This window comes from Herpailurus yagouaroundi, unplaced genomic scaffold (genome assembly GCF_014898765.1).
Source record: "Herpailurus yagouaroundi ecotype Mexico unplaced genomic scaffold, PumYag 160, whole genome shotgun sequence".
Lineage (NCBI taxonomy): Eukaryota > Metazoa > Chordata > Mammalia > Carnivora > Felidae > Herpailurus > Herpailurus yagouaroundi.
The window spans coordinates 37,849,645-37,865,577 of NW_024412401.1; the positions used below are offsets into that span (position 1 = coordinate 37,849,645).

The 15,933-nt window shown below is 55.6% G+C and overlaps 1 protein-coding gene across 1 annotated transcript in view; it reads left to right on the forward strand.

The window, feature by feature from the left end:
• Positions 1–15,933, forward strand: part of COL27A1 (collagen type XXVII alpha 1 chain) — a 128,026-nt gene that overhangs the window by 36,510 nt on the left and 75,583 nt on the right. Inside the window, exons 9-12 of the mRNA XM_040482080.1 lie at positions 1,013–1,066; positions 1,941–1,985; positions 10,244–10,297; positions 12,730–12,774. Of these exons, the coding sequence (XP_040338014.1) occupies positions 1,013–1,066; positions 1,941–1,985; positions 10,244–10,297; positions 12,730–12,774 (198 nt within the window). The remainder of the gene's footprint in view (positions 1–1,012; positions 1,067–1,940; positions 1,986–10,243; positions 10,298–12,729; positions 12,775–15,933) is intronic.

The following is a 15,933-nucleotide window of genomic DNA, read 5'->3' on the forward strand; positions in this document are numbered from 1 at the left end:
TGGCACGTAGTTTGTGCTCAGCAAATGTTAGCTTTTGTTAGCGTTATCATTAAATCATTCCACAAACATCTAGGGAGTGCAGATAATGATAGGAGCTCTGGGCTGGGTCCCCTGCCCTTGAGAAGTTCCCAAGCTAATGAGGACATGAAACATGGACACAGATAATGAAGATACATCGGAGAAAGTGGTAAATCCTATTGACTGAGGAGCAAATGAGGTGTGTGGGTGGAGGGAAGAGATGGTTTCTGGTGTGGGGCAGCAGGGGTTGCTTGCCGGAGGAGAGAGAGCATTGGAGCTGGGCTTGGAAGGGATTGCTCTGCCGTCCCTGGGGTGGGCAGGGCAGGTGGAGGGCGCCTGGAATAGAGGCCGGAAGGTAGAAAATCAGGTGCATGCCAGGGCAGTGGGCTCCCGGCTCCACTGACTACTTGTGTGGCTTCCTTGTCCGTCCACTGGGGGAGCAGACAGCCCGTGTGCGGTGTCCTTGGGTGGGTTGAATGCCGCGGCATACGTGTGCCGGGCGGGACATCGGCGTGCCGGAGTGGCAGCCGCTGGGACTGCTGGCGTAAAGGCAGCCACGGCTGGGTGTGAGCCCCATGTCCAGGGCCATTGAGGCCTGGGAGGAGGCATCGCAGGAGCCACGGGCAGACGGCAGGGTCCCTCAGAGCGGGTGGAACCTGCTACCGCTCTAGCCTCTAACCCAGCCAAGAGCTTCCTTTCTGCAGGTCCGGGAGCCCCGGTGCGGGGCGGGCCTCCCCGCCGCGAGCGCCCGCGCCCTTCCCTGGCGTGAGGGTATGTGCCTTTGGACTACATCGTGGAAGCCAGCACCATGCAGTCCATGGGCATATACACTTGCCTCAAGGCCTGTGTCATCGAGGAGCCACGGGAGCTGCCGCTGCCACCAGCGAGGAAGAGGAGCCTGGGCGTGGGAGGGCAGTGAGGGGCTGCGGGGACGGGTCGGGCCAGCCACACCCCACCGCTCGGTCCCTCTGACCCCCTACCTGCTCTTTCCTAGGGCTACATTGGACTCCCAGGGCTCTTCGGCCTGCCGGGGTCTGATGGAGAGAGAGTGAGTATGCCTTCTCTGTTTACCTCCCACCCACCTACCCGCTCCCTCTTCTGGGAGAAGTCCTGGAGTCCCTCCTGGAGGAGGTGCCGTTGAGTTGAATAGGAGTCTGCCAGGGGGTCAAGTCAGGGCAGACACCTTCCATACATAAAGGGATGGTGTGTGCAAAGTCCGGGGAGGTATGATAACTTGGCAAGTTTAACAGTCCACACAGTCGAAGCTCTGAGCGCGAGGCCGGAGTGGTAGGAGACAGGTTGGATGGAGCACCTGGGCAAAGTTGTACGGGTGGTCAGGGCCGAGGTCAGGAAGGAGACTCGATTCTGAGAGCCTGGAGAGCTTCTGAAGGGCTTTCAGCAAACAAGAAATGGGCCCACTTTATATTTCAGACCACGTGTCTGCAAACTGGGGCGTGTGGGCCAGATCCTGCCAGCCGTCTGCTTTTATAAAGTGTTCTTGGACACGGCCATACTCCTATGGTTACCCGTCGTCTACAGTTACGTGTACTCGTGGTGCAATGGCAGAGACCCCATGGCCCGCAGGCCTCGGCACCTTCCTCCCTGTCCCTCCCAGCCTCAGCCCGTATTTGGGATCCCACTTGTAACCTCACCAACCACCAAGACCTCGGGAGGGCAGCAGGAGCACCTGCTGAATACCAGGAACGCTGGGTGTTCTCCTAGGCATCTCCCCAGCCTGGGCCCATGCAGCCCCCAACCCCGTAGAGCGTAAGGACCATCCCTCTGACCTGCACGTAACTGGCACCTGCCGTGTGCGGCCTTGTGCACGAGGTCGTCCGCGACTTCCTCTCGTGGGTGGCTCTGGGGCCAATTTGGGGCAACGCTGGTTCTGCTCTGATCTCTTCCCTGTCTCTCCCCTACAGGGCCTGCCTGGCGTTCCTGGCAAGAGGGGCAAGATGGGTAGGCCGGTAAAGATTTTCCGTGTCTATTATGCAGACTCTATGGGTGAATCTGACTTCCCGTCCACCTGCAGCGTGGGCGCTCTCTGCTTCTGTCTGCCCGGCCACTGCTCTGCTTTGAGTGTGTGGGCCAGCATGTGGGGCTGTCTGGGCCTTGTGTCCCCACTGCCAGAGCACTGGCCAGCTGCTGCCTGGCTGGAGCTGGGGGGTGCCGTGGCTCTGGGCCCCTCCCGGATGGTGCATCTGTGTGTATGTGTGTAACCGTTGCTGTGCAGTGTGGTCCTGGGTCTGGGGGTTTCTGTTGTGTGGCTTACTAGTGTCCATGGGCCTGCTCAGACTGGGGGATCATGGCTAGACCAGTGTCTGCGCCCCTGTCAAGGGAAACCCTCAGTCTCCAGGCTGTCTTGGGGTGGCCAGTGTTACTCGTGTGCACACAAGGCCAGAGGGCGGTGGGGTGTGTGGGTAGGCTCGCAACAGGTGTGACCCCAAGAGGGGCTGGCAGTAACCTCCAGTTCACCGGCTTTGCCCAGGATTCTCCACTGTGGCAGGAAATTGTCTTCCCCTTCATAGGGCATCTGCGGGGCAGGAAGAGAAAGCCAAGGCCCAGAGAGGTTAAGTAACTTGCCCACAGTTTCACAGTCAACAACAGAACCGGGATTCTAACAATTCCATTAGTCTCCAGGGCTTCTGATCTCAATGGTGGATCAAGACAGCTTCTCAGATTCACTGGCTGGTAGTAATGGTGTAAAAAGTGAATGCCCTAGAATCTTCACCAGATGGGCAAGACGTTAATTCCAATGATCCCCATTACTCACAAGGGTAAACTGAGGCTCCCCCGTGAGGTGGAGTGATATATCCGGTGTCCTTGCTGCCAACTAAGGGAGACCCTGGACTGTAATTGAGGCATATTTCTTTCAGACTAACCTCCGTTGGCGGCTTAAGGCCCTTTGTGGCCGCCTACAGTGTAATCCCTAGACTCGGAAGCATTGTCATCTTGGGGTCTGGGCTTCCTTCTGCTGGTGGTTGATGGAGAAGGGACTGTGGAAGAGGTTAGAACTTGACAGGTGGCTGGAAGGGGGCCAGGAGCACTCAGTGGTCCCAGAAAGGGCACATCTGTGATCCTGGGGTTGACGTGCATGTTCATGGGCAACTTACCTGTTGTAGTATATGGATCTGGACACTCTGGGGCCAAGCGAGGTATATAAAGGGAAGCAAGATCCAGGTCCTGTCTCTAGGACTAGAGGGAAATCTCACCCTCAGACCTAGACCTCCCTGTGGCCAACAGCCCCTCTGTGCCCTGAGGTCTCACACCCGACACCTGGATCTGGGCAAAGGAGTAGCACGTGATGCTTCTGGCTTCAGGACAAGGACCTGATGTCTGTGAGGGTTGGGCTGGCATCTGGATCTGCTCCTCAAGCTAGGTGACCTTGGGCAAGGAGACCAATCCATCCATCCATCCATCCATCCATCCACCCAGTGGATATTAAGTATATACTGTGGGCCAGGCACTGTAGTTAGTGCTGAGCAGTGAGCAAGACAAAGTTCCCATTTTCATGGGCAGACAGACAGACAACAATTGAACAAGAGAATGAACAATGAAAGAATGAATGTCAGATGGTGCCTAGTGTTAAGACAGAGTAGGGTAGGGAGATGGGGGTACGGACTATTAGATAATTTGATCTAGGAATCCTTCCTTCCTGAGAAACCTGAATAAAGTGCGAATGGGAACCCTGTGGCTACCTGGGGAAGAGCTTTCCAGGTTTATGGAACAGTAGGTGCAAAGGTCCTGGGGCATTGTTGGCTCAAAGCCTCTGCACTGCAGTTTTCCCAGGTGAGAAATAGGGAAAACAGCTTCTAGCTCATGAGGGTCTTTATGCTCCTCACATAGTAAATGCTCGTCGGAGTGGCAGCCATTGTTCCTGTTTGGAGTTTCATGGATGGCTGAGGCTCTCTGCACTGTGTCCCTTTGAGCCAATGGCTTTACCTCTCTGGGCCTGTTTTCCCAGAGTTTAAGTTGCAGGGTAGGGCCAGTTTACTTAACTTCGATTATGTCAGCTGGGCCCTGTCCCATCACCCAGGCCTGCCTCCAGAGCCATCCATGAGGAGTTTGCTCAGATTCTCTCCCGGGAGCCTGACAGAGGACCAGGCATTGCCACTTCCGAGATACGGAGCTCGAAGCTCAGGGGGTGAATGATGTGGCCAAGGTCTGGGGCTTTGGAGAGTCCTTGCTGGGCTGGGATGCGGCAACCAGAGCCTTCCCCTCTTGCCCCAAGTGTTGCTATCGAGTGAATGGATTCCGGAGTCCCCTGAGCATAGAGGAGGCAAGACCCTTGAAAACCCGGGCATGCTGTGGCTTCTTCTCCACCCCGCCCACCCTACGACGACAGGGACCGCCAGCAGGGCCATGCCTCAGCTGTCCCTTCCACCTCCCCCTTTTTCCTCCTTCTAGTGGCCCCTTCTCCCTGCCACGTACCTGTTTGCTCCTTGGAGCTGAAAGCCGGGCAGCGCGTGGCCGAGAAGGCAGCACCGGGTCTGAGGTGCTCCGTGCCGTTTTCCTACGTGCGTGTGAGACAAGGCCGCTCATTCGTTTCTCGGTCAACAAAACTTTATTGGACACCTACCATGCGCCAGGTGCTGGCGACAGAACATATAGTGAGAATGGTCCCCCCAAAAGCAACATTTTTTGAGGCCCTTTTACTTGCACGGTAGCTGAACTACATAGGATTCTCCCACCGATTCTTTGAGGTTAGATGGACTGCACCCATGTTCCAGACTCGGAAACCAAGGCTCAGTCAAAGCCGTTTGCTCAGAGACCCTCTGAGGCCTCGAGCTCCCGTAACAGACAATTCATTTCTTCTTCCTTGCTCCTCACCTTTCGCTTCCTAGGATTCCGCCCCGTCCTTCATCATGGGGGTGGTTTCCTTGCATGGCAGTGTTGGGCATGGGTGGGAGGGACCCCCCCCCTCCTTCAGCAAAATAGTGCTATGGCCACACAGTCCCCCTGAGGGCCGTGAAAGGCCCCTTGGTCCTGGTCCAGCCACCATGACCGGCAAATCAGATCTGCATCAGATCTGACTTGGTACGTACGCGATAGGACTTCATGTCACAGAGTCCCTCGGGCTTTGTCTCTGCTCGTGCCGGGCCTCTGAGTCTGCCATGCCCTCGGCCCATATGCTCCTTAAGTGGTCTTTAGGGCCATCCCCCTGTGCTCCTGAGCCCTTGATCTGGCTGGTGGGCTGGGGGTCGGGGGAACTCCTTCTGCAAATTTCCTCCTGTCAAAGCTTTGGGCCGAGCGATTCCTCGGTATTTATTAGCAAGAGGAAATGTCAGGAGAATGAGCCGGAGTCCCTCATGCCAGATCGCAGCTGGCCTCATTTCTGGCAGGGCCGGTGATGATTTTGCTGCAGTTCATCTCTCTCCAGCAAGCAGAACAGCAGGCTTCATGCACACGGCCTCCTCGGCATCAGGTCAGGAAGGAGGGTGCGTGGCAACCTTTTGCTGATGGGGGCCGAGAAAGAGACAGTAGAGGTCAGAGCAGACCGGAGCCACAGGCACCTTAGTGATGAGCTGGCCCAACCTCTTTGTCAGACAGACATCACTCAGAGAGGCCAGTGAGTTGCCCGAAGTCACACAGCAAGGTGAGTGGCAGAGTCAGGATTCAACCCCAGGACGCTTGCTTGCTCTTCACCTCATACTTCTCTCTGTGCACGCATCTTTAACTCCAGAGGAAAGCTTAGTCTAAAGCTCTCGTCTCCTCACCTCTGCTAGAATGAAAAATGTGTTGTGGTTTTTCTGAGGAGGGGTCCGAATATTAAGATGTTACAGACTCGGCTGGAGCTGAAGGGGTGTCTCCTGGGCTGTCCCGTCTGGCACAGGGACCTTCACAGCTGAGACAAGGGTCTCTCACAGGAATTAGGAAGACACTGCGAGTGAGTCCTCTTGTCGGGCAGGCGCTCTGAATTCACCGTCAAGCCTGCTGGAGCGCCTGGCAAGGCCGGCCGCTGTTCATAGCGTGCCTCGTGGCCTCTGGCCCGGGCCTGCAAGCCTGGTCGTATGTAGTGAGTCAGGCCGGCAGACCCCCAAGCTTACAGCTGGAAAGGCCCAAGCCTGGTTCCATCTCCTTGGCGTGTGGCTCAGGGACAACTGGGACTTGCCCAAGGCCACACGCCCATCTGGGGTGGGAAGGGCTTCTCCTGGGGTGAACTTTGGCTTCAGGGTCTTCTCAGTTCTCAGACTGTGGGCAGCAGGGAGCAAAGTGACTGAGGACTCATGTTTCCAGCTGGGGAAACTGAGGCCAAAACAGATGAAAGTTTTTAGCTGCGGTGGTGCTATGAGCTGGGGGGGGCCCCCCCCCCGCTGGTCCCCAGGGTCCCATACTTGAGCTAGGGCCCCCTGGGGCTGTTGGTGACCCCGGAATCCTCCCTGGAGAGACCTTGACTCCCTTATCCCCTCCTTTGTTCCCTGGGGTGACCCTTCCTGGATGGGTTCCCTAGCGGATTCCAAAAGGGCAGGGTGAAAACATGCTCAGCATCGTGACCTCAAGGGGTCTAAGTCAGCACCCTTGAGGTGCACACGTGTTCTAGAAAAGACTACAGGCTGCTCAAAGTGTGGCAGGAAGGATACAGGTTAAGGTCATACAGGAATTTCCCGACTGTGAAGAATCTCCACGTTGTACAGAGGTCCCCGAGATCCTTCTGTGGGCTCTTCCGAGAGGTTATTCTGTATTCCCACTGTTGATGCAAACCCTAACTGCACGTGCTGGTGCAGTAGAGGTACGGGGACTGCATGACAGCATCTCAGCTCTTCAGGCCGGCTACGCCAGGTGAGTTGACAGAACTGACCATTTTGTAGGTCAGGGAGCTGAGCCTTCGAGACATTAGCAGGACTTCGGATCCTGGAGGCTTCAGGCTTCCCTCTGCCCCTACAGCCCACCTTCTGGAGCAGACAGTTGGGCTAGACAGTGCCTGGAGACAGGGGAGTGGCTGAGGTGGCCCTCAGAGGCCTCCTGAGACCTTGGCATCCTGCCGCGGAGGTGGTGACAAGGACCACAGCCCCTTTGTTCGCATCTATTCCTCCGAGTTGCTGTAGCTAAGACAGAATTTGGAGTCTCACCCTGGAGCCTGATTCTGTCTCCTCCTGGGCCTTGTTCTGCTCAAAGTACAAGGCGTCCAGTTCCCCGGGGGCCCCGACCTGGGGAAGTGGAGACACCACGTGGCTGGGGCCCCGGCAGGGCGCCGAGCTCATTCCTTGGGCCTCGGGCCAGGCTGCCGCAGCCAGCAGCTCAGGCCTGCGGAGGAAGGTCCCACTGCTGGCGGGCCAGGACTGCGTGCACTCCATGCACAAGGAGGCGCGGCCAGACAGAGGAAAGCAGAGGGGGAGGGAGGTGGGGCCACACGTCCAGCTTGGCGGCCGCCTCTCTGAGATCCAGAGGGGCCGGGCCCTGGGGCAAGTGCCAGACATGGGGCATGTCTCCAGTAGTGGAGGGGTGAGGCAGGCTCGAGGGTGATGCGCCCTTGGGCACGCTCTGGGCCTTAGTCTCCCAGTGGTGCAGTGAGGTGTGAAAGTCAAGAACGGCTAGGCTCTTTCCATCTTGGATTTGTTGAAGCACCTCTAAAGCTCCCATCTTTCTTTTCTGACCATTATGCTCTTCGTTGCCTGTCTCAATGGGCGGCTGGAGTTGGCTCTTACTGCCACTGTTAGGACCCCGCCGTCATCCCATCCCCCACTGGCTGTCCTCGGGCTGCTTTTTGTCTGCAGAAGTGCTTAACTTCGGGAGTTTGACCTTTCTGATGGTCTCTCCCTTGCTTATACTCCAGAGCTGTGCCACTGCCAGCAAGGGTCACCCTCCAGGAGACACCTCAGCTTCTCCTGTTTATCATCCCCATTGTACAGCAGAGAAAACTGAGGCTTGGGGAGACCTGTGGGTGGTGGAGCCAAGACTGGCATCCGACTGCTCTGCTTCCAAAGCCTCACGGGGGAGGCTACCCGGCAACTCGGTCGGAGGGGAGTTGTCGAGCCAGCCTCAAGTGGCCTCTAAATGCAGACCCGGGAGATTGACCCCTGCCTGGTGGCTGCTGGGTGTGAATATATTCGGCATTATAGCCACGATGTGTGCCCAGGGGATGCTGTCAATGTCCTCAGGCTGGGTGGCATTCCTGTGTATAGGGGGAGAGGCTCCTTCCTTTCGGGCTTCATCTAGGGGTTGGGACAAGTGTGCTTAGAGATCACATCCCCGCAGTCTAAGCAGGACAGTGGGTCAAGTGAGGGTCTGCCCAAGGTCACACAGCCAGCCTGGACGCAAGCCAGTGCTAGTCTCCAGACACTGGGCTTGGCAAGCAGAGCATGAACTTCCCGAGGCTGCCTGTCATGGGCCGTGTGGAGTCGGCCAGGGACCTGGCTGGACAGCATTGCCCTTGTCCCCCGACGGACGGTCCTCCTCTCCTGCCAGGCCCCTAACCTCTGCCTCCAGAGGTGGAGGGAGAAACTCAGTGCCTCCTGAAGGCTCCTCTTACCACAGCCCACTCAGCTGATGTCTCCTCTTCCAGGAGAGGAGAGGGATCTCCCTTACAGCATAACAAAGACGGGCTGGATTGAGGTGAGGGTAGAATTTGCCAGGGGGACCCCAAGGAGAGGAATCTTAGGTAGGATCAGATGTACCCCCACAAAGCCTTGACCTGGACGTGGGCCCGTAGACACGCACACAACCCCACCACTCTGTGAAACCAGCTGAACACACATTCGAGCACCTTCTGTGCGTCGTGATCTGCCCGTGGCCAACTCCTACAAATGTAACGTGACGGAGTTCAGAGAGGGGGGACCTGGGCTCCGTTGTGCCACAAACTTGCTTTCCTTTTCTGCTTTGCCTTCGCCACTTCCTCTCTGAGCCTGTTTCCCCATCTGTTAAATGGGACTGCTAACCTTTTCCTCAAGGGCAGATGTCAAAGGCAGAGGAAGTCTTGCATGTAAGGTGACTGGCTGGGCTGCAATCTCATGATTATATCCCCGTGTCCTCCTTTGGGCGTCTGAAGGAAGCCACACCTCCTGCAGGATGAATGCCAGCTCTCACCCTTCTGATCCAAGAGGGCTCCCTGACAGAGGAGGGATCTGAGGGGGCATAGGACAGCTGGACAGGGCAAGGACAAAGACGTGGATACACACGCATTTCAAGGTCTCTTTGCTTGGCCAGGACAGACGTTGTCATTGGGTTTGGGGTTTGTCCTCAGGTTTAATCTACTCACTGGATTCCCTCAGTTGTGTTAGAAGCCCGACACAGATTACCCTCTGTGAGGAATCTTCACTGAACAGCTCAGGCATCCATTTGGTCAGAAAAAAAAAAAAAACAAAACAAAACATGTGCTGTGTTTTTTATTAAATTTCCCTGGAAAAACAATGATTTGAATTCAAGCAGGGGAGAAGAACAGGTTTCCCTAAATTCCAAGCTTGAGGACTTTCTTTTCCTTTTGAAGTAAAATGGAATTACGCACACCCCCACCCCCAGGTCCCTAGAGGTGTCCCCACAGCTGATGTTTTTCCAGCTGCCTGTATCCCAGAGAGTACGGAGTGGGGTCGGGGATGGGATGAGAGGGCCACTCATGCCTGGGCCAGGTGGCTTGGCCTCTCTCGGGGCTGCTGAAACTCACCTTTGGCAGGGGGGCTGACTCTCACCAACAGTGTGACCTTGTGTGACTTTGCCACTTAGCCTTCCAGAACCTCAGTTTCTTTACCTGTAAAATGGGGAAAGGATGGCTTTTGAAGAGCCTGTCACAACCACAGAAGGTCTGAGCTGGAAAATGCCAAGGAGGCCTTCCCTTCCTTCACTAGGGGGGAACTGAGGCTCACAGGGGCAATGGATGTTCTTGAAACTCTCAGCAAGGCCTGTAGGTCCAGGCCTAGACTCAGCTTCCTGACCTCCGTTCTTGTCTCTCCTGCCTCATTGGTCCAGGTTTCAGATTTGGTCGGGGCCGGGGAGGGAGTACATTTTCATGCTGCAGAAACACGTAGTAGCTTCTTCCCAGGCTCTAAAGTAGATAAGAAAGTTCCCTAGCCCTGGGCCCCTCCCCATTTGCCAGTCTTTGAGTTCTTCACGTGGGGGTGTTTGTTGAAGGCACAGGGTGGCTGGAGACCCCACTGCCTGCCCAGATCCCAGAACCAATGGGTGAGAGGCTTCATGGACGCATCCTCGTGTGCCCCCAGGGGTTTGGATGAAAGCCTCTCCCCACAGGTAGAAACACTGATCTGCAGATGTTTGCTCTCTCTCCTGCCTTCAGGGGTTTCCTGGAGACTTTGGGGAAAGAGGCCCTCCTGGACTGGATGGAAACCCTGTAAGTATTTCAAGTCTTTGGGAACAGGAAAGAGATTCCAGAGCAAACACACAGCAGGTTTGAAGAATCCAAGCTTTAGGGTCAGACGGACTGGGTCGAATCCCAGCCCTGCCGCCTCTGTACCCCAGGCTCCTGTGCACTGTGGGTGCCCTGTGCCCCGCCCCCAGGAAAGCCCTCCAGGTCACGGGAGCCCCTGGTCCCTGATCCCCGGACCGTGCCCATCCCCAAGGACTTAGGAAAGTTCATGGGTCACTCCCCACTGGGGAAGCCAGGGTTACTGCCATGTTAGAAAGCATCCAAAATGTTTATGGGACAGCAGCGGCCTAGGGGAGCAGATGGTTTGCAGGCCCTGTATGGAGAGAAGAGCCAAGCTCTAAAGAAATCTCCAACGTAGGCATGTTTATAGAGTTTGTAAATAATCGGAGGCCCTCGAGGAGCTAGGTCAGCCTGCCCTGAGTTGCTGAACCCGCCTTTCCCTTCCCATCCCAGGCGCAGGCTCAGGCGGGAGAGGAGGCTCGTTCTCTGCCTGGGGGAGCAGACCAAGTCCAAAGCTCTTTGGAACACCTGCCACGTTCCCCCATCTCTCTTTGGGGCTTCCCACCTAAACAGCTGTGCCCAGCTGTGCTTTCTGTAGAGGTGGCTGCTGGATCCACCATCAGTCCCTGATCACGTACTAATTTCAATTCCACAAATGCTCCCTGAGGCTGACCCAGCCGGGGCTAACCCCTGACTCCCCACCGGGTGCTAAAGCCCTGGTCTCAGAGGGACTCGTTTGAATCCTGCTTCACCACTTGCCAGCCACAGAAGCCTGGATGTATCGGTTCATCTCTCTGAATCTCAGTTTCCCTCCCTGTAAATCTGGGGATCAGATGCCAGCGTCCGAGGGCTGTTGTCAGATTGAAATGACAGAGCGCGGGAAGGTGGATGGCCCACAGTAAGAGTTCCCTGGATGGAGCGGTTGTAAGCAGTAGGTGACAGCGGGCACATCGCCTGCCCTGGCAGAGCTTACGGCTGTCTATCCGGTCCATCATACCAGGCAGAGCAAGATGGGCAGGGTCAAGGGTCCCAGGTGCTGTGGAGGAGGGAAGACTCCTGGGGAGGTGACATGGGATTGGGATGAGGAAAGAGGTGAGGAGACATTCCACATGGAGGAAAGCTCACCAGCAAAGGCACAGAGGTGAGATATCAGAGCCTCTGCTTCAGTATATGAGTTATTGGATCAGGCGTTATAATCTGCGATGCCATCCTGGAAGCCTCCCTGGGGAGGGACAGTGGTGTTTTTACACTCCTGGCCTGGGGGAGCAGAAAGAGGACCTGATGTGTGGTCCTGGCTTTGGCCATCCAGTTGTTGAGTGACCTTGGACAAGTCACTTCCCTTCCCTGGGCCTCGGTTCCCCCACTGTAAAGCCAAGGCTGCTTGTCCCCTCCCCTTCTTGGTGGCTGTAGTGATGACCTCCCTGTGCACAGTTGAAGTGAGACAAACACCCTGGAGGATGCTGGCAATTCTCATTGATAATCAGCATCTCTAGAACCTCCCCCCATCCCGCCCTTTTTTTTAAAGCTTATTTCTTTTGAGAGAGAGAGTGGGGGAGGGGTGGAGACAGAGGATCTCAAGCAGTCTCTCTGCTGTCAGCACGGAGCCCAATGTGGGGCTTGAACTCACAAACCCTGAGATCATGACCTGAGCCCCAAACCAAGAATTGGACGCTTAGCCAACTGAGCCACCCAGGTGCCCTAGGACCTCTTATTTTTATTCATATCTCTGCATCTTGAACTTGAACCTAACCCATCTACCTGTCTTTTCTGGGCAATTGAAGGTCCATTTTTAGAGATGAGGAAACAAACTTGCCCCTGCCACACACAGCCACATCCCGTGGCCCCTAAGCAAGAGCCCTCTGCAGCATCTCGGAGGCCCAGGGGGCAGGCACTGGAGAGTCTTCTTCCAGTGGTGGTGGCCTTCTCTAAGGGCCCCGCACCCCCTGGTTGAGAGAGACAGAGAGGCCGGCCTGGTAGCTCTCAGCTTGGAGCCCTCACCACTTGACCTTGCACTTGACCTTGGGCACGTCCCATAGCTCTTGAGACTCAGTTTCGCCCGCTATAAAGGGCAGGTGAAATGAGATCTGGGCCAGGCACCCAGCACACCTTCATTGCCGCGATCAGGATTCCACCTCTTCTTTCGCACTTACAAGTTGGAAAATACTGGATTTGGAAATCCGACCTCCTCATTTTACAGATGTGGAAAGCGGATGGCAGAAGGGGAAAGGGTCTTGTCCAAACTTCAGGCCAGGCTCCGAGAGTCACTAATTAGGCACAAGGAATGGTCAGCTCCAAGGGATCCATCCCACTAGGTGCCCACAGGGGGATGGTGTGGCGGGAGTGGCCTGGGGAGGGCGACAGGGCAACTAACCACTTTGGTCTCTTTCTATTTGCAGGGAGAGCTGGGCCTGCCAGGGCCCCAAGGAGTCCCCGGCCTCATTGTAAGTACACAGATGCCTGGTTGGTGGGGGCAAGAGGCAGGGTGTGGGGAGCAAGCGACAAGTCCCAATGAAAAGGTCCCTCTCTCATCAAACCCCAGGAGGAGCTGGGGGAGCAGGACATATCAGTCTGGCCAGGGGGCTGAGGGAGGAGAGCCCTGCTGTGTGTCCTCAGGTGGATCACCTACCTTCTCTGAGCCCCTTTCTTCATTAGTTAAATGAAGATAGGTGCTTGGAGCATGAGAGTGCTGATGTACTTTCACACCTGCTGCCTGTCCCTCGCTCCGCAAGGAGGTGTAGGCAGGTGAGAGCATGCTCATTCGCAGGTGAGATGCTTCCGGTCTGGAGGAAGGAAGTGGCTGGCCGAGGGGCTGAGGCTCTGGGCCATGTTGGGAGGTCTTCCTCATCCTTTTCTTCACAGCACTGACTTTGGAGCCAGAGCACCTGAGCTCAAGTCACGGCTCTGCCACATCCTGACTGTGTGACCTGGGAGATATTATTTACCTTCTTTGAGCCTTAGTTCCTCATCTGTAAAATGGGGATGATGATCGAGTACTCTTGGGGTGGTCGTGAGGATGGAATGAGGCATTACATGTACAGTCCTTGGCACAGGGTCTAGCATTTCGTAAGTGTGCAACTAGAGAAAAATGTTGTTCTATTAATCGTTGCTGTTACCTCCTGAAATGCCTGGGATGGAGAGAGGCCTGAGGACAGGGACATGGGAGGCAGCCTGACCTCTGACTGCATTCAGGTCGGGGTAGGCCTTGTGGAGTGGTTCTATTAGCCCAAACCAGGGCCTCCTGCGGGGCCCTCGGAGGGTGACCTTGACCTTGGGTCTAGCTACAAGGGCCAGTGAGAGATCCCAGAAATGACTCTAGGAGCTTTCCCCATGGTCTTATGCCCCCTTTTCTCTGTCCTCTGGGTCATCCCTCACGGAATCTGAGTCTGGGGGGCCATGAAGGGACATAAGTCGGCTGCTCCCTGGTTTGGCAAATGGGCTGCCGGCTTTGGCTACTCCAGCAACTGTGCCAAGAAATTCTGTTCAGAGGGAGGCTGGAGGAAGCCGTGGGGGAGTTCAGGGGCCCCATTGTTCAGGGGAGGCCGGTCCTGGCAAGAAGGCCCGGAGGTCCCCCCCACCCCCCGCCCTGCCCCCGGTGGCAATGTGCTCCTGCTCAGGTGGCTGAGAGCAGAACCCGAGTAGGGTAGCGGTGGGGGCAGAGGGTCCAATTAACCGGTGTCGGCATCCTAGCCTCCCCTCACCCTGCTTCTGTGGTCTTCAGCTGCGGTCTCGCTCACCTGAGCCTCAGAGACCCCCTTTATAAGATGAGCTCATGGTGCCCACTCTTGTTAGGACCACAGATCTGCACGGTCCGGTGCAGTCGGTGGCTAAGGCAGCAGTTCCTGGAACCAGGTCGCCTGGGTTCGGATCCTAGCTTTACCACTTGTCTAGTTCAGATCCTGAGCAAGGTTCTTAAGCTCTTAACCTGTCTCAGTTTCTTCACTTAGAAATGGGGATAATATTAGCATCTAACTTCGAGTTTCTGTTGTGAAGATTTAAAGAAACGAGTACATATAAAGTGCTTAGCACGTAGTAAGTACTCAAGAAGTGCTAGCGATAATGATGATTATCATTTCACACACCCATGTGCATTACGGGTGGTCACAGCCCTCTGGATTGCTGCATGGAACGACATTTTGAGGTCACATTGGAGCTTAGTGGGAGAGGGGGGCTGTGATTGGTTGAGCGATCGATGAGTGACGTCTCCTTGGTCCGGATAACAAAGTGTCCACACATGAGTCGTGCATTTGTCATCCCTGTCAAATGTCCATTCCGCAGGACTTGGCTGAGCGTCTTCTTTGGCACAAGGCACTGACCTAGATGCTTTGGGAAAGAAATCTCTGCAATGAGAGTTAGAGAGGACCCCCAAAGTCTTGTAGCCCAGTCTCCTCTAAGCTCACAGGAGTGCCCTCTGGAGCATCCTGGTCCCGTGGTCATTAAACTCCCAATCTGAACAGCCTGGTGTTGGACATGCTTTCCTGTGGGAGCCCGGGCCAAATCTCCAGCGTTCTAGCAGTGTGTGGTGTTCCTGCGAATGGAGCCCCGCTCATTCCCCTGCCCCTGGGAGAGGCTGTTTGAGACGAAAAGATGGTTGTGATCTGTTCTTGTCGAGGCTCCTTCTTCGGGCTAAATGGTCTCAGTTCCCAAAGCTCTTTGGAAGGGATGTTTACATATCCTGGCTTCCATCACTGGCACGCCCTCCTGTTTGTCATTGTCCTGGTGTCCACTAGTTGGGCCCCGAAAGGGGCAAGGATATCATTTGGCCAAATGAATGCAGACTCTGGAGACTCAGACCATGCCCGGACTTATTACAAACCTCTTTCCCACCTATAGCTCCCCTTTGCTTTCGACGGTCAGGGTTGCCAGACAAGATGCAACATGCCTGGTGAAATTTGAATTTCAGATGCAATATTTAGAACACATTTATACTAAAACGTCATTTGGTGTTTATCTGACATTTGAATTTAGCTGGGCAGTCTGTATTTTCGTTTGCTCCATCTGGCAACCCTATTCACGGTATCTCTTTGGAGAACCCCATTTGGCAGATGGGAAAGCTGAGGCCTCTGGTCAAGCTCTTTCACAAGGCAGGGGAAGATGGAAGCATGCCCGAAAGGCAAAAGGCGTGTCTTCCAAATCCTCCTCCAGGGCGTTCCTCCCCTGGGCTTGTTCCTGCATTCCTCAGGCCACGCCCCCATCGCAGGCCACGCCCCACCTCAGGACGTCCCTTTCCCAATTGCTCTTCGAGGTTCCCTCTTGCCCTGTGTCTTTCTCTGCCACTTTCAGCCTCGCACCCTCTGTTTGAAAACTCCCTCTGCTGCCAAGGTGGTGATCCCTTCCTCCTTGCGGTGGGGGGAGGAGGGGGTGTCCACAGGCATGGACCTGACCCTGCTGAGTCACCACTGCTCCCGAACTAGTGCCCTCTCTCACCCAAGGACCCCCTCCCACCCTGGATTTTTGGGAACAGCATCTTCTGTGCCGGGGGGGCTCTAGGGCGTTCCTCCCCTGGGCTTGTTCCTGCATTCCTTTTTTTTTTTTTTTTTTTTTTTTTTTTTTTTTCCTCAGGACGTCCCTTTCCCAATTGCTCTTCGAGGTTCCCTCTTGCC